This window comes from Raphanus sativus, chromosome 2 (assembly GCF_000801105.2).
Source record: "Raphanus sativus cultivar WK10039 chromosome 2, ASM80110v3, whole genome shotgun sequence".
NCBI lineage: Eukaryota > Viridiplantae > Streptophyta > Magnoliopsida > Brassicales > Brassicaceae > Raphanus > Raphanus sativus.
The window spans coordinates 25,613,909-25,635,856 of record NC_079512.1 but is presented as its reverse complement, the minus strand read 5'-3'; the positions used below and the strand labels follow the sequence as shown (position 1 = coordinate 25,635,856).

Sequence of the window (21,948 nt, the reverse complement as noted above, 5' to 3'; positions counted from 1 at the left end):
TTTTTAAATAAAAAACGTAAAATCAACCTAATAAAAAACAGTTAACAAATTTTTATTTTTTATAAAAAGTTTAAAATGTTTGTAAACTTTTTAATTTTATCAAAATTTTTAATGAAAAAAAATTAAATGTATTTTTATAAAGTTTGTTTAAACTTTTTATTAAAAACTTTTTGTAAAGTTTTATTTTATTTTTATAAAATTTACAAATTTTATATAGTTTGTTTAAAGTTTTTATTAAACACATTAAACTAAAAGAATTTAAAAAATAATTAAAAACGTTTTAAAAAGGGAAAATAAAACAAAACTTTTAAAATTTTATTTAATAAAAATAAACTTTGTAAAAATAAAAATAATTTACAAATTTTTTTAATAAAAACGTTAAATAAACTTATTAAAAACATTTTACAAAGTTTTATTTTTATAAAAAGTTTAAAACTTTTTAAATAAAATTGTAATTAAATAAAAAAATTAAAATTTATAAAATAAAAATAAAACTTTACAAAAAATTAATAAAAACTTTAAACTAACTTTATAAAAAGAAACATTTTGCAAAGTTTTATTTTTTATAAAAAGTTTAAAACGTTTGTAACCATTTTAATTTTATCAAACTTTTTAATAAAAATATAAATTTTAAAAATGTTTTTAATAAAAATAAAATTTGTAAACTTTATAAAGTAAAAATAAAATTTTACAAAAAAATGCACCTAATTTCAAAACACCACATGTTGTATAGATATGTATCATAGTGAACAAGAGTTTGTGAAAAAAAAACAAAAGAAAAACTATGGAAAAACCATAGATTAATGAATAAGACAAGGAAAAATCATTTTTTAAAAAAAATTGACAAGCAAAATCGAAAATAACACGTTTTAGGAAGTTAGAATATTTTTAGAAGATTTTTAGAATATTTCCATAACTGAAATTTTTATTAATTTCGCAAAAATCAGGTAATCTTATCCGTAGAAGGCGCATTCTAAAAGTTTAGAACATTGACAAAAATCCAGAACACGCATTCTACTTTTAGTAGACAGACGAGTACATTTTAGAAAACACATTCCGCGAAATTTAGAATACTTAATAAAAATAGAAGATGCTTCCGGACGAAAAGTAGATAGCTTTAGGATTAGTAGAATGCGCATTCCACTTTTTTAGAAAATTAGTAAATAGTAGAATGTACGTTCTAAAAATAGTAGATGAACATGTTTATTTTAGAAAACGCTTTCTACTATACCATTTTCCGTAGAAGGCACATTCTACCTTTAGTAGAACGTATTTTCAAATTCTTATTTATCAACTTTTTGAAAACAAAAAAAATATCAGCATGTGTATATTGGTGTTTTATTAATTGTTTGTATTTTTAATATTTTTTTGATTCACAAAAGTATTTATTTCATTAGTTTTCAGAAATATAAAGGGTAAAAAAGAGAAAAATTGGACAAAAATGATTTATACCAAAGGGACAACATCCTTATTTTTTTGTTCTCTATTAGCAATTTTCCCAAAAAAAATTAATGAAACTTGCAAGAGATGTAAAATCTTATACAATCTAGACAGCCCTCAGCAATCAGCCGCATATCTTCTGAAAAATCTGGATATCATATTACTTTTGGGGCTTGTGCATTTGTACATGTTGCTCCTTTTTAAATCAGCAAAAACGATAATTCATTAAATTACTAAAATTGTTGTCATCAAAATTATTTCATCGTCTGCTATTATGATATGAATGCTAATTAACTTTTAAAGATTTGAAATAACATGATATATCTTCTTCTTTTTTGACAAAATAACATGATATATCGTCAGATAAATATTTTCATTGAACTGTAGTATTTTTTTGGACTCCAAAAGATCTCAAGCTCCAAAGCCTCCAAGTAATTTCGGAGTTTCAGGTCTTTATCTTCTACCCCTTAGTCTAGAGTTGGATGTGAACGAAATTGCAGGTCATGAGGTTAGGAACCTTGCCACTCTCTTCTGTTTTTTTTTTTTTTTTTTAATTTCATTCCGTGCACTGAAAATTCTCAGGTTGATTATTTGGCAAAATCAGGCTTTGCACGAGTTGTTGTAATTCGAACATCTGTTATTTAGCAAAAAAAAAAAACATCTGTTATAAATTAGAAATGGAAGTTGTTTGACAAAAAGAAGGTTATTGGTTTCAATATAATTTATCTGTTATATCCGTATGTGATTTCTTTGAATCAATATTAATAAATTAAAATGTTTAACGAATGAAAACCATGAACTCATGTTACTCATCAATAGAAAAAGCTAGATACACCAGACAAGACTCAACGTCACGTTAAATCAATGAATGTATCCATACATGAACGTGATTAACTAATCTACCACTATGCGCCTGTTGACTATGTCTATTATGTTTATGTTGGCTCACTTTCTTTTTGTTCAAAGTTTATGTTGCTCACTAGTTTTCGCATTTCACGTGCTAAACTTTACTGTTTAACCATACACATCTGTACAAGTTTTTTTGCTCTTTTCTTTTGTAGATTTTGCGGTTTTAATCTTTCCAAGAATTATCTTGATTTTGCTCATAAATAAAATCAAAATCAAACACTTTGAACCACACGAGATCGGATGGAAGTGGGAACTATATAGATTGATATTTATGTTTATAAATTATAATGATATTATATATTAATGTATTTGATTCATTTCAATACTTTTTGAACAGATTATATACATACCAATTTTCTATGCAAAACTGATAGAGTTGTAGAAGATATTGAATTCACACTATCATAATACTTTTAAGGAATAACAAGGAAGGAAAGGATGATAGAATGTATGATCTGATAAGATGGTGTACTCCGAGCAAGTCAATTGTAAAGCTGGAACATTTTGGAGATGTTTATAAAGACGTGATAAATTTTTAATCAATCTTACCAGATGATGATACATATAAGTAAATTGGAAATTTTCATCTAAGTTAAATTACTGAAAAGGCACGTAATTAACCCACAGGCCGGTCCTTGGTTAATTAGAGCATGCAAACTTAAGAAAATGATGTTCCTTTTATCTAAATTTTGGTACTTTTAAATTGATGAACTTATGCCAATCTCATGAAATCATTAAGTTACTTTTCTCAAACTAGTAGTGTTGGTTTACTTTCTCAATCAAACTCTAAAGTGCGTATTTACAGATGCAAACTGTGACCATGAATCAGATTGTTCTCTAACCCTTGTTTTAATATTTTCTATAGAAATGAAAAGAGTAGCTAGTGATGGAAGTCCACGTGGTTCATGTGGTGAAATGTTTGAACGCCGAAACAGTTTTATTGAAAAAGGAACTATTATTATAAACGCGTAAATGCAACATAAGTCTCCTATCCATCCACGTTAACTATCACCACAACTACCTCCTCTTTCTTTTCTTATCCACCCACTTTCTTTAAGCCTCTCCATGCATCCTTTTTTTTTTTTTGAGAAAACATCCTATTTTGTAACTTGATTTATTTTATGTAAAATATAATAAATAATAATACATCATTGGTCCATTCGCATTCAAATCCACAACAAGATATCAATAATTTGATTTATTTATTTACTAGGTGATTTTCCCGTGCTCATGCATGGGTATAAATATTTATAAAGTAAATACATTATAATATTTTATTTACATTATGATAGTTTATTAATATTTTCAAAATTTTTAAAAAAAAATTCTAAATTTTCTGTTATTTATATTGTAATCAATATGCATGGTTTGTTTTAAATAACATTGTGTTATTTTAATCAGATTATAATTTTGATATATAATATCTCGACTGTTTGGTTATTATTTGGATATATTAGATAACATTTACTTTTTACGATTCAACTAAGATATTTTGTTATACCGATTAAAATTTTGATTAATTTGTTATTTTCATATAGTTTGATTCATGCCTTCAATTTGTATATATATTTTTAGTAGGATTATGTATAATTTAATATATGTTGTTTTTGAAAATCAAATAGTAAAAGTAAGCTAAAGTATTGATCGGTTCAAAGTTACATTTTAATAATAATAGTTGGTTAATATATTTGTAGTATTATTTTAGAATTTCATATTTATTTAGTACAATGTTGAGAATAAATGAGAATATAATATTTTTATTTAATGTTTGACTTTGTATAAAATAATTTGGATTGGTCTAGTTACTCATTTGTGGGGTATATTGTGTTATATATTTCCGTTAAATTCAAGTATAACTATTTCTAATCTAATTCAACCAAATCATATTTATTGTATTCATTGCATTAGTTTGGTTTTCATTTAAGATATGTATATATATTTATGAATTGGCTATTTGTAAATAGCCCATGACTATGTTAATTTTATAGTACTTGGTAATTTGGAATATGTTAATTATCACAAATAAAATTATAAAATAAAGTGATAATAGGTACGAAATTTCTTTAAAATATAATCGATACATTTCTAAAAAGGAATATTAATTCTTTATTTTAATATCAAGATTATTTTTCTAAAATTTTCTTTTTATAAAATCAAACTATATATAAAAGTATTTTCGGTTTAAGTTTATAAATATTTTCTTTATCATACATGTTATTTGAAAAATATAAAAGGGAACATAAAAAAGATTAAATTAAATTTTATTCATCAAAGATATCTTAGTTTATGTTATTTAAATTATTTTGTAATAATATGAGAAATATATTTATTTAAATAAAATGCTTAATACTTTTAAAAATATATATTATATTGTGAAATTTCCTTATTATGAATTACACTATATATAAAAGTATTTTCGTTTTTAAATTTATAAATTTTTTTATATATAGGTTATTTGAAGAAAAAAGAAAAAGGAAACCTAAATAGAAAAGGAAAAATTAAATAAAATAAATGTTTAATAATTGATAGTTAAATATATTTGATTCAGTAAGGGTATCATCGTAATCAACCACCGTGAGAGTTAAGGAAACTGAATTCTCCAATAATATTATGAAGATTTGAAGAAGAAAAACATTGTGATCATCTCCATTTTTGTGTGACCCAAACCATGCATTTCACGCCACTATACAAAGTTAGGTAAAGAGCCGGTCAAATTGAAAAAAATCGTTTCTACCACCTATACCATTCGTAAAAGTAATGTAAAAGGACCTCTCTCTCTCTCCCCCTTCTCAATGCAAGATTGAACATGACCACCAAACCGGATTAAATTAAACCGGGACTGTACCGGAAAGTAGTAGAAGAACACAGAAAGTAACAATCTGGTTGCAAACCGGTGGAATCTTAGACAGAACAAACAAAAAAACAGAGGAGTTCTTAACAGTTTGTGTTAAAAGAAATGTTCAGATGTTGAATCTGTTTAGCTCTACTCTGTTTGTTCTCTCTGTCTCCAGCTTGTGAAACTATAATCTGTTTTCACCTTATTTCACCAGAGATTGTGGATACTTGTCTGTATGTTATGTAAAATAAATGACTTTCACCAGAGAGTTATTCACCCATATTTTAAACAAGAGAAGAAGTTATCTACGCCCGTTTGACCAACTCCTGTTGTTCTTTCCAGGTCTCTTGAGCTGCGGTTTCTGAGCAGTAGCACTAGCTTGCTTTGGGATCGTCTCAAGTACTTGTATTGTTCTCTGCTTCTTGGCTGTTCGTTGGCAAAAGATCACAAAGCATGTTCTTTGTTTATCAGGGTTCGTTTTCAAGAATGCCTTTAAGAAAGAACCTTAAAAAAAAGGGTAGAAACAAACCGTTCTCATGGTGTTGGTATCTCTCTTGAAGTTTTCTCTTAGCAAATTCAAACTTTGCGTCTGCGTCAAGACCTTTAAGTTTCTGCGAGAGACAAGAACGCAAACAAAACAAGTCAATTACATACATATTGTCCATAAAATTAACAAATTAACAAAAACAAGAGGTTTGTCTTTGTTGCCACACTCACTTGTTGTTGAGGTCCTGGAGCTTTCCTCTTGTGTTCAGTAGCAAGCGGTTTCATTTGGGACTTGTGAAGAGATACCATTTCATGCTTTAGAGGTCTCCTAGTCCCATCAGCTGAAGTTGAAGATGGCTTAATAGATCTAAAAGGAGCGTCTTCTTGTATCCTCATTTGTGTTCTCTTCTGTGTTTTTCTTCTTTCGTGTTCTCGGCTTGTGTTGTATTCCTCAGAGTTACAAGGATCTGAAACAAACATGAACATCCATCAATCAACCAAACTAAAACATGGTTCATATTAAAAAAAACAAAAAAAAACAAGAGATTAAAAAAAAACTCACTACCATCAAAGTGTAATGAATCAAAGAAATCGCCATTTAAAATCTCAAAACCGTTAGCTTCAGGTGTAAAGATATCAACATCATAAGGAAGCGATGGAAAGGCTTCTTCTTGATCAACTACTGACGGATTTGCAGACTCTGGTGTACCTCCAGCACCTGTTTGTAACACTAGAGATTAACAAGCAAGTTTAAGATGTGAGGAAAAGAATAAGAGAGTGGAAGTTACCAGCGAGATCCTTAGTGGTGTTCACCCATCGATCAACCAGCTCCTTCCACTCTCTGCATCAAAAATAACAAAAAAAAAAAAAAACTCAATACAATATTTCTAAAAGTGTAAAACTTTAAACAAAAGAATCAAAAAACTCATTTACGCAATGAGAGTCTTTGCAAGTTGGCGAATGTGATCAGAAGCATGTTTCCTCAGACCATTAACAGCCTTTCCTATCTCAGTACTCTGAGACACAGAGAATAACCTTATAGATCAAAAACGGACTCAACTCTCATACAAAACCTCAACAACAACAACAACTTGAAACACAAGAAACCAACCTTGAGGATATCCACATTCAAAGACATCAACTTTAACTTCCTCAAGGATTCAAGTATCACTGAATGTGGCTGCCAAAACAAAACAAAAACAAAAAACAATAAGGCTTCCATGATCAAAGATTGTAACTTTTTTTTTTTTTTTGAATAACCCGGTGGATATCCTGGCATCCACCAAAGTTACAATCTTTTTTTTTTTTAAAGATTGTAACTTTTAAAAGAAAAGTTAAAAAGATCAAAAAGACAAACCTCGTCGTCTCTGTTGAGCAACATCTCTTTGATCCTAACAACCTCCTTAGAAACAATAGAAAACTCTTCAATCGCAGCACTCAAGGCCTCGGCTTCTTCATCAAAACTATAATTGCTAACAATCTGATTGTTGTTATCTCCTCTGCTACTGTTCTCTTTACTTCCACCATCAACCTCGTCGTCTCCGGGAACAGAGAGCTCGACGTGGTCGCATCCGGTGCAGCGACAGACTCTGCAGGAGAAGAGAAGCTCGGCGATTCTGTCTCTTCTCGATTTGAATTGGTTAGGGGAATCTGCAGCGGCCACCATGATGGCGTGATCGATGATCTGGAAAATATCGGAATCTCCTCCTCGCCGGAAATACTCTCTCCACTCGTCTAAAGAAGCTGATGGTTTCATCTTCAGAGGAATTGGGTTCTGTTTCTCTTGGTGAATCTCGAGATAAAGTAAAGAACTTTCCCTGGAATGTCCACGAAAGATTTTTCCTGAGAAAAAGATGAGAGAATGACTCAAGAAATCTAAGACAACAGATTCTCAAAAAAAAAAAAAAGACAACAGAACAAAACAGACAGAACATGAAAGAGTTTTGGTTACGTCTTCTCCGAAGTCTGTATTTTTTTTTTTCAAGTTGGATTTTTCTTTACGACTTTCCTTCTTTTGACCTGACGATGATCGGTCTTTTTTGGCTTTTCACTATTTTAAAAGATTTAATTAAAATTTTCATTTCATCTTGTCTCTTACACATGCGTTGTACTTGAACGACGAACACGAGTTAGTGAAGACAACAAGGTCAAACTCCTATTTTTTTTCCTATCTTTTCACGTAATAGCACATTTGTCAAAAAAAAATATATTAACTTGCCAAAAGTCTTTTTGTTGGGAAATTTTCAAAAATACCACTTTGAATGTACCATTATTCATCTTTACCACCACTAAGTACACATTTTCAAAAATACCTTATTTATTAAAATGTTAAAGACTCTTATATCTTTGTTTTTATATGCTTTTCAAAATTTTAATCCAAAATTCTAAATCCTAAACCCCCAATTCTAAACCCTAAACTCTAAATCTTCAACTCTAAACCCTAAACCCTAAACTATATACCCTAAATTCAATATCCTAAACCCTAAACCCTGAAACCTCAACTATAAACCCTAAATCCTCAACTTTAAACCCTAAACTTTATACCCTAAACCCTAAAATATCAAATCTAAACCCTAAAACATAAAATCTAAACCCTAAATCCTAAACGTTCAAATCTAAACCCTTCATTAAAAGTAGTGGTAAAAGTGGTTAGTGTAAACATGAAAAGTGGTACTATGAAAATGGTATTTTTGACAATTTCTCCTTTTTGTTTCTCATAAAGCTACTGATACAAAATTCGTTTCTCTCTAGTTAGAGAAAAAAAAGTGAATAGGATGTGTTTTTAGAACTAAACTAATTTGAATTTGGTGAATAGACTGTTGGTAAATCCAATCAGATACAAATTGAGATTCTCTTGTGATTCAATAATTTAAAAGTAGATTATCAATCGAATAGTTGAAAATATGAATAGAATATTAAATAATAATATTCTAAATTATTAATCTATATGATAAATACAGATTTATACCTAATCCACTTACAAATTTTGTTCGGGTTTGTAAGCTACATAAGCTTTTTTGTTCTACAAATTTTCTGTATCCAATCATGTTTTGGAAACTGTGAATGGTTCCCACTATAAAGCTCATTATCTTTCCCTTTTTGGAAAAGCTAAAAAATAAAGGATAAGATAAGGCTCATTATCCTCACAATTGTTTTCATTCAACTCATCCACTTTTCCTAAACCATAGTTGTAAATCCATATAGTATAAGATGTACATATGGTTTATTTACACCAGATATATAGAAGATATAACCTTATATAGTCTGGAAGTAATATTACACATTACATAATGTAAGCTCAACAAAATAATCACGTCTCAAAGTACCCTTTCTTTAAAAAAAAATTGTATAGAAGATATTTGGACTACATTTTAAGCAGTCATTTATTATAATCAATCAATCATCAGAACTAAAATCCATGACTAAACAGCTTATAATGGTGGAGCTAATAAAATAAAATAAACGGCTTTAGTAAAGTGGCTACGAGCATTTATTTATGTTTGTCAACAAAATCAACCCCAATTATATACTATACTATTCATTCGGTATTATGTCATAGAGATGTTATACATGACAAAACGAAGTTGTCCGGATTTGGGGCGGTGATATCACAGCCAATAAGAATTTAGAGGTTGAGAGAGACCGTCGTGTCCTTCATCTTCAAAACCTTGCGTTGTTACATTTGAATGTCGACCACACGGGCCTGTCACAGCCACCTTTAAGTGAGAGACGTTGATAAGCAGACACGTCAGAAGATATAAGTGGCCGCTTTACGGGATTTCGGTGGCCCCAACTGGAACTGGTGCGTGTTTTTCTTTGTGTGGAAGAGATGAAACGATCCATCTACACCGACCGAACGATCGGTCTATTTACGATTTTATCTAAAAAATACAAAGTACAAAACCTAATAAAATGCAATCATAAATAGCACTTTTAGAACGAGTAAAAAATGCTGAAAAATAAAAGAGTTTAGTGTCGCACACTTATATCTCACTACTACTTATTTCAATCACTGCCATGCTTGTTCTATAACGGACCGGAGTAATTACTTGTTTTATATTATCATCCATCAAATTAATCCCACAGATGCCAAGGTTCGCCTAAACTACCAGCTGCTATGACTGCTTTCGGTACCCAATCACTAAATCAGCTTTCTAGTGACGCACCTGCTTATTCTGACTGGCCTAGTGCCACAATTACCTATGCACGACATTGAATGCTTCAGACTCACATCCCTTTCAGGTTAACTTCACTCTTTCGACCACTTTGCTCGTCTTTTTGTTCATGAAAATGTTAAACATTTAGGGATTCTCCATGACAATTACTTGGACGAGTCTATTTGAGATGAGAAAAATGAAGGTCCATATTAAATAACTATTTAATTTATCCATACTATATATCTTAGGTTATGCAATACACTCGTAAACACCAATAATCTAAAGAAAAAGATAGCAACCAAGCTGATACATTAAAAAAGTTGCACACTTTTATTCGCCTTGAAATAGCAGCTTCACATATATATAGAATAGATAAGATGATATATGTGTTTGGGTACAGAAAGGAGACTGGTGGTTAAGTTTGCTACAAAACATCTCTCACAGAATTCAACAACTTTCTTTGGGATTGCAAGAAACCACTTCAATATCTCCAGGAAAGTAGCGAACCACAGCTCGATAGGGTTTGTCTGATTATCTGAAGGATCATTGACTTGGAATGAAATGTAAAATGTCATCTCACAAGATGGATGAAAATTGGTAATCAAAATCTTGCCCAACTCCAAGCCTTGTTCTCTACCACATCAAAAGGACAAATCAAATACCATGTTGGTGAGAACAAACAAAAGACACAAAAATATAAAAAATTCCAACTCTTTCTTCGTTGTGCTTGGTGAGAACCAGGTTCGCCAGCTTAGCGATAAAATATCTGTTGGTTTCAGGATCGCAAGGCAATGAGATATCATCCAGATCATATGCTCTCCAACGATAACAGTATCGAAATTTCTTGAAGTCGATTTCATAACCCCCGCCGATCTTATCCAACTCTTGGTCGATCGAACAGTTGCATGTCCTAGTAGGTGCACTCGTCGGAATATGTAAATTATCTTCGTGTATTTTTAATATAAAAAGCTTATATGAATATTTTTTTCGTGTAATACACTTAATATGAAATTTAACTTAGATATGTAAATTAGGCTCGAAGTTTTGAAGTCTATAAATTATTGGATTTCACTTAGTTATATAAACCCGACAATTATTTTCTGGACAAAAATCTTTTGGACAACATATCTTTCGGGCATAAAATCGTTTGGGTTAAGCCAGAAAAAAATTCAGACTTCTTTTTTTTTTATTGAAATCATTCTTGACATTTACATATTATTCCAATATTCTTTATTTAATCACCAACAAAACAAAAATCTACATTTGTTTTTTTGTTATTATAAGATTATAAGAGGCATATTCCAGATTTGACAAACATGTATTTTTAATGTAAAATATGTCTTTTACTAAACAAAAAGTATATAAAAGTTTGAATGTATTTAGCATAAGTTTTGTTTTTAACATATTATTTTTAATTTAAATATTATTAAATCTGGTTTGCATATAATACAATTTCAAAATGTATGAAGATACTTTTGTTCAAATGATAAAAATTTAGACTAACATTATATTTTAAATACGAGACTAGTACTAATTTTTTCTATAAAAATTTAGATGTGTCTAACACACAAATTATAATAAATTATTTTTGAAAACTCAAAAATCCCAAAAAAAACACTAACCTTATTAAAGATCAGATTAAACTTTAAAATATGTCTAAGATATATTTTGGTTGACCCGAACCGGACTCAGATATTTACGTGGTTTTGGATCAGATAGTGCTAGCTCACGAGTCATAAGCTGCATGCTATATTGAAGAAAAATAGGGTTTTCTCGCATAGTCTCTGTCTCGATGGTTCCCGATCCAGCGATGGAAAGATCCGATCCTCCTTCACTGAAACGTCAGAAGACGGAGGAAGAAACAACCTGCTATGATGGCCGTCCCGAGGATTTTGATTCCGACGAGTGCACCGACGAGGACATGCAACTGTTCGACCAAGAGTTGGATAAGATCGGCGGGGTTGGTGATTTCGATTTCTTTTCTTTTCTTTTTTTTTTTGTAGTGAATACGATTTTTGTTTGTTCTTGATTGATTTGTCCAAAATTGATTTTTAGGGTTATGAAATCGACTTCAGGAAATTTCGCTACTGTTTTGGTTGGAAACCACTGGATCTGGATGATAGCACAATGGTTGATGAGCCTGAAACCAACAAAGATTTTATCGCTACGTTGGCTAACCTGGCTCTCACTAAGCATAACGCAGAAAGAGTTAGGTGTTGTGTGTTTTGTCTACTCCTTGATTAAACAACATATATGGTATTTAATTGATTGCTTTGTTTTTTTTTTGTCTTTTTGGTGTGGTAGGGAACAAGCTTGGAACTGGGCAAGATTTTGATTGCCAACTTTCATCTATCTTGTGGATTCTCTTTCTACATCTCATTCCAAGTCAATGATCCTTCAGATGGTAATCAGACAAAACCCTATCGAGCTGTGGTTCGCTACTTCCCAGGAGATATTGAAGTTGTCTCTTGCAATCCCAAAGGGACATAAACTCTGCTACGTTGTTTCATCCTTCACATTGTTGAAGTTGTCGTGTTTATGTCCTACATATTTAGTGGTCAAGAAACCTTGGTTTAAAAAATCGCATGGCGAGGTGAGGCAACGGGTGTCTCGCCTCTCGCCTTGCTCTATGGCGCGCTTTGTGTATGAAAGCAAAGAAAGGTCATGCATGAACATAGGCATATATAGCTAGAAGTCGAACTCAAAACAGTGTAATTACCAGTGATAGAAAAGAAGAGAATAAATCAAAACCTTGAATTCACGTGAATAGAGAAAAGAATACTAGCTAAAAATCGTAACTTTAAACTTAGGGTATGTGTTCTTAAGGTTTGTTATTCGGTTTAGTAATTTATTTTGACAAACCAATTCGGTTTGACCTCAAAATCAGTAAAGCTGTTGCTTTATGCACCTTGACCTTTAGAAAGAAAGCGTAGAAAGGGCTCGTTTTGTGTCTGTGGCCACGCCTTGAGGTGCTGAGTCGATGAGGACGTCACCACACCTCGCCTAGCGCCATGGCGCTCTAAGCGAGCGCTTTTTTAAACCAAGCAAGAAACATACCTGTAGGCCCGTATGTATATATATAAATGATCTTGAAAGATAACCAAAACTCAGTTGATCCGAATCACATTTTTATAACTTGATATGCTAGAGTAACAGTTTAGGATCCACAAAATACATAAACCCTAAAAGTAACAACGACTGACCATGACCAACAAGAGAGGAAATTACCTATAGTGGCAGCCACTGCACGATCTACAAGTGTGGTGGTCACTACGATACAGAAAAGAGAAGCTGGTTTTGGCCAAGGTTCAAAGAAGGTAGACGCCAGAAAGAGCATTTTGACTTTTTAGGTTGTGACTCAAAACGTTCCAAAAAGATCGTTCAAATTAGATAAATATAACTACTGAAGTAGCAAATATTATATTAGTCTTCAAATACACTTAAACATCAAACATAGACAGATGGGTTATGATATTAGAAATTAACAAACCACTCTTCAAATCCAAATGGTGGATTGATTCAAAACAATCTCTTGCAGAATTCTAACAACTTTCTTTGGGATTGCAAGAGACAACTTCAATGTCTCCCGGGAAGTAGCGAACCACTGCACGATAGGGTTTTGTCTGATTACCATCTGAAGTAGGATCATTGACTTCGAATGAGAGGTAGAAAGTGACTGCGCAGGATGGATGATAGTTTGCAATCAAAATCTTGCCCAGTTCCAAACTTGTTCCCTACAAAGACCAAAAACAAAGCAATCAAATCCCCATGCACACAAAACATTAAAAAAAAAAAAAAGAACAAATACTAACTCTTTCTGTGTTTGTTTTGGTGAGAGCGAGGTTCACCAAAGTAGCTACGAAATCTCTGTTAGTTTCAGGCTCATCAACCATTGTACTATCGTCCAGATCCAGTGATCTCCAACCAAAACAGTAACGAAATTTCTTGAAGTCGATTTCATAACCCTAACAAAACAAACCAACAAAATAAATTTCGACAAATCAATCAATCAAGAAGAAAAGAAATAGAAATCACCAACCCCGCCGCTCCTATCCAACTCTTGGTCGAACAACTCCATCTCCTCGTCGGAGCACTCGTCGGATTCGAAACCCTCGGGACGGCCATTATAGCGGGGGGTTGTTTCCTCCTCCGTCTTCTTCTGACGCTTCGGTGATGGAGGATCGGATCTTTCCATCGCTGGTTCGGGGACAATCGAGACAGAAGAGACTATGCGAGACAAAAAAAACCCTGATTTTGTCCCCGATTCTTCCTTTTTTTTATACAAACCAAACCACGAGTTAAAAGATAATTTTATGTGTTAAAAGATTGTACTGCATAAAAGAAAGAAGAGAGGACGGGATAAATAAGGGAAAACTAGATTTTGACCCGCGCTTTTAAAGCGCGGGTTTATTTTCTTTTATCTTTTTTTAAATTGACAAATATTTAATAAATATCATATTTTCATATATTTGTTTTTTTATAAAAAACTTAAGCTTTTTATATTTCTTTATCGTGTTTCATTTTAAATGAGTATAGGCCTGATCACAATATCCGGACCCGAAGAACCAATCCAAAACCAATCCAAAAATCAGGATCCCAAACCCGATCAAACCCGGGGTAAATATCCGAATGAATTTTAAATTGCTATATCCGAAGAACCGATCCGAACCCGATCCGAACCGAGAACCAAATGAGTACCCGAAGATACCCGAAATGTGAATATATATCTAAAAATATATGTTATAATTATATTTATAATTATTTTAATATTTTAAATTAATATCATAAGTTAACTATAGTAGTCATTTTTAGTACTTTTGAGTATTTTTGGATAAAATATGATAGTTTGGATAAAAGTTTACAAAAAAAAACTGTATAGAATGGATATTTTTGGTTCATTTTGGTTACTTTTGAGTAATTTGGATACAAAAATTTGAACCGAATCGGATACTTTGGTTACTCTGAGTATAAATAACCAAACCCGTTTTAGATATTTTGGTTATTTGGTTATTTTTCAGGTTCTTATGCATGAGAACCGAACCCACCCGGACCCGGAAAAATCCGACTCGAACCCGATCCGAGAAAAAAATAAAAATTGAATCTGATTTGTCAATCGGCCCAAATGGCCCAAAAGAGATGATGTGAACAATGTGCTGGATTTTTAAAAAACTGACCCAATATAGATGTGTTATTAATATTACTTGATCACCCTTAATAAAATATGCAATGTTATTAAAGAAAAGGGTATTTTTAGTAAAAAAGCCAATAGGATCCTGCTTTAATAGTATAGACTAGATTTTGACCCGCGCGGGTTTATGTTTGGTGAAAATTTTATATAATCACATTTATATAATACGTCTTGTATATGTATTTATATAATCCGTCTCATATATGTATTTATATCCAGATTTATGTTCGGTAAAACTATATTATACATGTATTTTTAGGTTTTTAATTTTGAATTAGATATTTTAAATATAAATCAATATAACAGTTTTATAGTTTTGATCGGTGTTTTGAAATTCGACTGAGACCTGCGGTTGAACGGATTACCGGTTGATCAAAGATAAATTCAGTTCGGGTTTGAAAAAAAAAACAAAATTTAAAAATCCAATAAAAACTACTAAAATCGAAATCCGGTTACCGGTTGAACCACTGGTTGAACCAATAAACAATTTTTATTTTTTATAAATAATTTTTGTTAGATAGTTGGGATTATATTTAGGAAAAAGCGGTTTAAAACCAAACTATTAAATAGTTTGAGAAAAAATGATACAGTTTCAAACATGTCCGGTTGGAAAAATATTAAAATGATGCAGTATCAAATACATAATAATCACATACCAAAATTGAATTAGGAAACCGGTGGTTAATGACAAACCAAAAACAATTAAAAAAGAAACCAATGCAGAATGTCCAAAATGTCATTAATGGATACAAAAGAAAGCCTCTTTAATAGGGGTAAACATAGTAAAAATCCAAATATGCTTGTACTTTAATAGTATAGATTCCTTAAAAATACACAGACTGAGTTTTTTTTGCTGAAAAAATACACAAACTTTTTTAGCTTCCCGAAAAATACACAAACTAATTTTGATTGTCCATAAAATACACGAACTTTTGAATTTCGAAGGTTTCACACCTCGATTTTAACGAAGGTTTCACACCTCGATTTTAACGGTGTAAACAGTGACTAACAGAATAGTAAGACGCCGTTAACTCTGATTAAAAAGTTCATGTATTTTATGGACAACCAAAATTAGTTCGTGTATTTTTCGGGAAGCCTAAAAAGTTCGTGTATTTTTTCAGCAAAGTTAATTTAGTATGTGTATTTTTAAGGAATTTTCAAATGGAGTTTGGATATTTCATATACTATTCAGAGGCTAACTATCTGGACCCAATACATATCCAAATTTTTATATTTGTAAACTTTCGGTTTGGTTTTGGACCAAATATTTTCGATCTAAAAGATCCATATCCCGAAAAAACGGCCCAAACCCGACCCAAAGACCTGGAAAAAACACATTCTCTATCACATGATACAGATCCGAAATTTTATATTTGTAAAATGTCTAGACATTTTAGCCGGATTCAAAAACTTGAATCAGAACTAACCCAAAAATATTCTATCCAAAACCAAACCAAAAGTTTACAAATATTTGTTGAGTCCAATTTAGTCGAAATCTATCATATATATATCTAAAAATTCACAAACAACTCTAAATTTTACACTGAAAGTTTCATATTAATTAAAAATGTTTCTGTTACAAAAACAAAACTAAAATTATTGCAAAAATAATAACAAAATTGTTACCAGAAAGATCTTGTCGGATTGAATCTATTCGTGTCGATTTTATTAGGCCCAGGTATATTCGGATCGGTTCTTTTTGGTTTCAATTCTTTCAAGTAGAAGAGTTTTGGACCCAACAAATATTTGTAAATTTTCGGTTTGGTTTTAGACCGAATATTTTCGGATCAGTTCCAATCCAAGTTTTTGAATCCGGCTAAAATGTCAAGATTAGGTCTAGATATTTTAGCCGGATTCAAAAACTTGGATCGAAACTGATCCAAAAATATTCGGTCCAAAACCAAACCGAAAGTTTACAAATATAAAATTTTGGATATGTATTGGATCCAGATATTAAGCCTCTGAATAGTATATGAAATATCCAAACTCCATTTGAAAATTCCTTAAAAATACACATACTAAATTAATTTTGCTGAAAAAATACACGAACTTTTTAGGCTTCCCGAAAAATACACGAACTAATTTTGGTTGTCCATAAAATACATGAACTTTTTAATCAGAGTTAACGGCGTCTTACTATTCTGTTAGTCACTGTTTACACCGTTAAAATCGAGGTGTGAAACCTTCAAAATTCAAAAGTTCGTGTATTTTATGGACAATCAAAATTAGTTTGTGTATTTTTCGGGAAGCCAAAAAAGTTTGTATATTTTTTCAGCAAAAGAAATTCAGTCTGTGTATTTTTAAGGAATTTTCCCGATAAATAAAGATGTCCAATAGACAATTTTCTTTTTTTCTTTCCTTTTTTTTGAATTTATTTTGCCGACAAATATTACACTACACACAACTGTATTTCTTTCCTTATTTATCGTATAGTTTTTTTATCATCATTATTAATTGTATAGATTATTTCATTAAATTCATTCACTTTTAAACCAAACAGAAATCAAGTTAAAATTTTAATTTAACATTTTCATTTCTTATACTTTTGTAATAATTTATTGTTAGATGAATTTATTTATAGAATAATGTGTAAAATGTTTTTTTCTTATATATATAAAAATTTTATTTTATAAATATGATTATACAAAAATATATATTTAGTTTATATATTCATAAAGTTTTATAATTTAGTTGCAGTCTTTTATACATGTTATTATGTATCTTTTTAAAAATATGTGATCAATAAAAATCATATATTATATATTCAAAAAGTAACTAATATTTCCATATAAATTAAAATTTCACTATTTGAAAAAGATCTCATTAGGATATTTAGGCAGCATCCGACAGGATCAGATACCTTGTTTCTTGGGTCGGTTCGGATAAATACTTCGTGTCATATTTGAATTGCATATAATTATAAATGATAAATGTTATTTATAATTACTCAATATCAATAAAATATCATACTTTTTCTTCTTACATATATATGTATGCATTTTCCATATTGGAAAATTTTAAATGATGATTCTGTTGATTCAATAACATATATAAAATTGATAATATTTGTGATACAGTTGAACCAAATGGTAAGAGAAAACCTAAAATCAAATAAAGATAGAAAAAATAAGAGCAAAACAAAAAATGCTTAATAATTTTTGTAACTGTGATGAATTTTCATATAATTTACAATTTCACTATACTTAATAAAATGATGATATTTATTTTTATATTTGTGAACATGATATTTATTACTTATTTATAATAAACTTTATTTTGTTGATATATTTAATTTTCATTTAAAATTCAATACTTATAATCACTTATTAAATTAGTTTGATCTGCATGATCCGCATTTCTGTTTGATCTGCATTTTTTTATCTGTGTCGCTCATTCGAAACGAATCATGTTTATCACTAGTGGAAAATAAGATTTTTCATTATTCTAACAAAATGTATCAAATATGTTTGTTTTTATCGTAGATATATGCTAGGATGTTGCACTTGCAAGATGTATCGAAACATGGTTCAATATTAAGTATGGTATAGTGGTCCACTTGTCACCACAACATTTAGTTAACAACATTAGGAACAAGTGCAACAAGACAGAAAGGATAACTAAATAACCTAGTAATTTGATAGGATATCTACATGCATTGTTAGACTAATGAACAATCATATTTTCCACTAGTGATAATGAACAATCATATTTTCCACTAGTGATAAACATGATATATACATATATAAAGAGAGATAAATAATTACCATATAGTCCTTGATGCATGGCCTCTCTAAGGATTTGAATGTGGTGCAGATGCAAAAAATGCAGATGAAAATAAAAAAGCAGTTCAAAGAGATTAAATACAGATCAATAATTTGCAGATTAAAATGCAGATCAGTTGTCCAACCATTTTTTTCTTCTTTGCAGATCAAATAATTTAACAGTAACACTGATCTGCATGCATTTTATTTATTATTTTATTATATATTTATGTTCTGCATAATTTAAAGTGAATGGTAAAAAAATGCAGTTCAATCTGCATCATAAAAGAACTGTATTTATTTTGCATATGTTATGTGTCTCATTCAAAGCATAAGTTTGTCACTGCAGTCCACGAGACAATAGTTACACTCAGATGGAAAATCCTACAAATACAGTGGAAAACATATGATTTGAAAGTTGAGATTGATTGAACTAAATGGCTGTTCACACAGGTTTAAATCAAATGTACCTTTGGCCATTTTTCATCAGTTTTGGTCAGCACCTTAAAAGACATAGATAAAAGAATTAAAAAAAAGATAACTCTTGCTCTTTAAGATGAAGTTACATGTATATGCATATCGATACCTTCTGGCTACATTTGGAGGCAGGCTTCTTGGAAGAAGAAGGAGGAGCTGAGAACTTCCTATTATGTTTGGATCCAGCTCAGCTCCTACACCTTCATCTGAGCTTGAATCATCTTTCTCTACCTCCATTTGATCTCTGCAAACGTTCGATTGGAGCAAAAAATGAAAAAGAATCTCTAAGAACAAAATCCTAACTCAGTCATAGTACTAACATTTAGTAGCTCTTATAGAAGCTTTGAGTATAATGATAGAAATGGAGAGAGAGAGAGACATACACACAGAACAACTGTATACCTTCTTATTTCTCCTTCTCTCGCTTCTTCTCTTCTCTGGATCTTTTCTTAGTCTCTCTCTCTTTCTCACTCAGTCTCTCCTTCCAAAAATGAAACTACGATTTTTACTACAAAAACAAACGATTTTTATTATTTTCCGCAAGTGAAGGATATTTGTTATTTATACTATAGTTTCTGATAATATGCTGTGTTCAAAAAAAAATTTCTGATAATATGTTTTGCATAACTTTTTGTATTTGCTCTCACTCTAGTCACAACGAGTCATATTGAGAGAGCCACTATGAGATATATTGTTTTATTTCTTTTCAACCGATTTTTGCTTAATAATTACCAATTTTTTTTGTCTTTTATTTAATTTTTCCAAAAAAGGAGAAATGATACAAACTTTTGGGAAAAAGGCTAATAAGGGTTTTCCAATAGAAACCAAAAATAAATAAAAAACTTGGAGAAAATTTACAGCAAATATTATTTTGGATCTTTCTAGTGGTACCTCTTTATTCCCCTTCCATTCATTTAGGCTTCAATTGTTTGAGGGCAAAAGTTTTGTTTTTATTATATTTGTTCCAATTGTTTGTTTCTACCATAGTTTTTGATGGTTTATTTGTTATATAGCAAAAAAAATAGTTTTCTAAAAATAAGGTAAAGAGAGATATGAAGAAATAAGAGGAGTTGTTAAAAAAAGGAATAGAAAAGAGGAGAAGGGTGTGATTTTGGTTACATAATGAATTATGAGTTTTTGTTTGTTATCTCACTCAGTTTCCCTTTTGATTATATGGTTTTTTCGTTATAATTATATATTTTATTGCTCTCACTTTAGTCATAATGAATCATTAGACCTTGACCCACCCGATCAGGCGGGTATTTATTTTCTGTTTTTAAATTTTGTGTTTATATTAAATGATGAATTTGTAATATTTGCACATAAATTTCGATTGAAAATTAATTTTTGCAGTTATAATAAAACTTAAAATTAAAAGTTTAATAAAATATTTTGATACATAATTTAAATTTTTTAATAAAAATTATATAGAGGTGGGTCATATTTTTTTCCAATTTCAAAATCTTAGCATCCCAATAAAATAAATTTATAAATACATAAAATATATAAACCATATTTGGAACAATATTTCTATCAAAATAAATTTGTTAAAGAAAAATAATTTAGCGATGTTGTTGTTTATTTCTAGAGTTTGACCCGTGACCGTATAAATATTTGCTTTCATTTTAAATTTTTATTTGTAATAATGGTATAATATATATATATATATATATTAAAAAATGTATTACATAATTATTAATAAAACATTTTAAAACATAACAATTTTATTTATTATTATATTTTGTGATTTTGATCGTCTATTATATCACAGTGTATCATATAAACAAATCCATTATTTATATTATTATATTTATATTATGAAACCATTATACTAATAATATATGAATAAATTATTTTATATTTTATTTATATATTATATAAATTGATTATGATGTGTGATATTTATTTTATTATTTATACCAATAAATATTAAAAATATTTAACATGTTAAAACGAAGTATATTGGGAAATCTAATTTCGTAAATATTTGATTAAGAAAATCTATTATTTAAATTAAGAAATACATTAAATGCTTAAATCTATTATTTAAATTAAGAAAAGATAAGCATACTTAAATATAGGTTCAATAAAGACAAGTATACTTAAATATAGGAAAAGACAAGCATACTTAAATATAGGTTCAGTAAAGACAACTATAATTAAAGAAAATGCATTTACAAATCAGAAAAGACAACTATAATTAAGGAAATTTAATTTATTAGGCATTCTAATGTAAATAACTTCAAAAACTTAGAGACATTTTCAAAGTGTACTTCTGTTTTAATAATATAGATATTCAGAGCCCAGTATCTTGATTTTATTAATCTAACTCACTATTTAATTTATTTTTTTATTTTGATGTTATTAATTTAAAAAGAGAGATATGTTTCCATTGGATATTGCCTAATAGTCCTTGTTTTGAATTTTAACTCTAAAACGCCAAAAAAATATCTTATATAAGTAGAGTAAGAGCATGTCCATTAGGGGATTATAGGGGAGGTTCACACATTTCCCAAAATATAATAATATAATAATGTGATTTCGGTGAATCTGTATCGCATGAGATCGCTGGTAAGGACGGTATCACTACTGTTTTGCGGGTTCCACAACACGTGGTGGCCCGCGATTGATTATTTTATTAATTTTTTAAAAAAAATCAAACGAAAAAATATAATAGTGAAGAGTTTTTTTTGG

The 21,948-nt window shown here is 29.9% G+C and overlaps 3 protein-coding genes across 6 annotated transcripts; 1 reads left to right on the top strand and 2 right to left on the bottom strand.

Annotated features, from left to right (window-relative positions):
* Positions 1–5,156: 5,156 nt before the first annotated feature.
* LOC108827688 (probable mediator of RNA polymerase II transcription subunit 26b) lies at positions 5,157–7,641 on the bottom strand. 3 transcript variants are annotated; one of them, XM_018601166.2, is made up of 9 exons: positions 7,623–7,641; positions 7,029–7,513; positions 6,783–6,851; positions 6,605–6,687; positions 6,460–6,512; positions 6,234–6,389; positions 5,903–6,138; positions 5,715–5,796; positions 5,157–5,611 (listed from the first exon to the last, which is right to left on the bottom strand). In XM_018601166.2, the coding sequence occupies exons 2-9, from the start codon at positions 7,425–7,427 to the stop codon at positions 5,487–5,489; spliced, it is 1,203 nt and encodes a 400-aa protein (XP_018456668.2). In that variant the 5' UTR covers positions 7,428–7,513; positions 7,623–7,641; the 3' UTR covers positions 5,157–5,486. The 3 variants fall into 3 exon arrangements, with proteins under 3 accessions (XP_018456668.2, XP_056858732.1, XP_018456684.2); XM_057002752.1 differs by lacking the exon at positions 7,623–7,641 and having other exon boundaries at positions 5,157–5,458; positions 5,491–5,611; positions 7,029–7,611; XM_018601182.2 differs by lacking the exon at positions 7,623–7,641 and having other exon boundaries at positions 6,237–6,389; positions 7,029–7,609.
* Positions 7,642–11,502: 3,861 nt separating this feature from the next.
* Positions 11,503–12,389, top strand: LOC108841302 (uncharacterized). 2 transcript variants are annotated; one of them, XM_056994858.1, is made up of 3 exons: positions 11,503–11,788; positions 11,884–12,041; positions 12,133–12,248. In XM_056994858.1, the coding sequence occupies exons 1-3, from the start codon at positions 11,621–11,623 to the stop codon at positions 12,161–12,163; spliced, it is 357 nt and encodes a 118-aa protein (XP_056850838.1). In that variant the 5' UTR covers positions 11,503–11,620; the 3' UTR covers positions 12,164–12,248. The 2 variants fall into 2 exon arrangements, with proteins under 2 accessions (XP_056850838.1, XP_018469577.1); XM_018614075.2 differs by having other exon boundaries at positions 11,506–11,788; positions 11,884–12,036; positions 12,133–12,389.
* Positions 12,390–13,194: 805 nt separating this feature from the next.
* LOC108840207 (uncharacterized) lies at positions 13,195–14,161 on the bottom strand. Its single transcript, XM_018613041.2, has 3 exons — positions 13,868–14,161; positions 13,641–13,793; positions 13,195–13,562 (listed from the first exon to the last, which is right to left on the bottom strand). Exons 1-3 carry the CDS (start codon positions 14,021–14,023, stop codon positions 13,371–13,373), a joined length of 501 nt encoding a protein of 166 aa, XP_018468543.2. The 5' UTR covers positions 14,024–14,161; the 3' UTR covers positions 13,195–13,370.
* Positions 14,162–21,948: the final 7,787 nt, after the last annotated feature.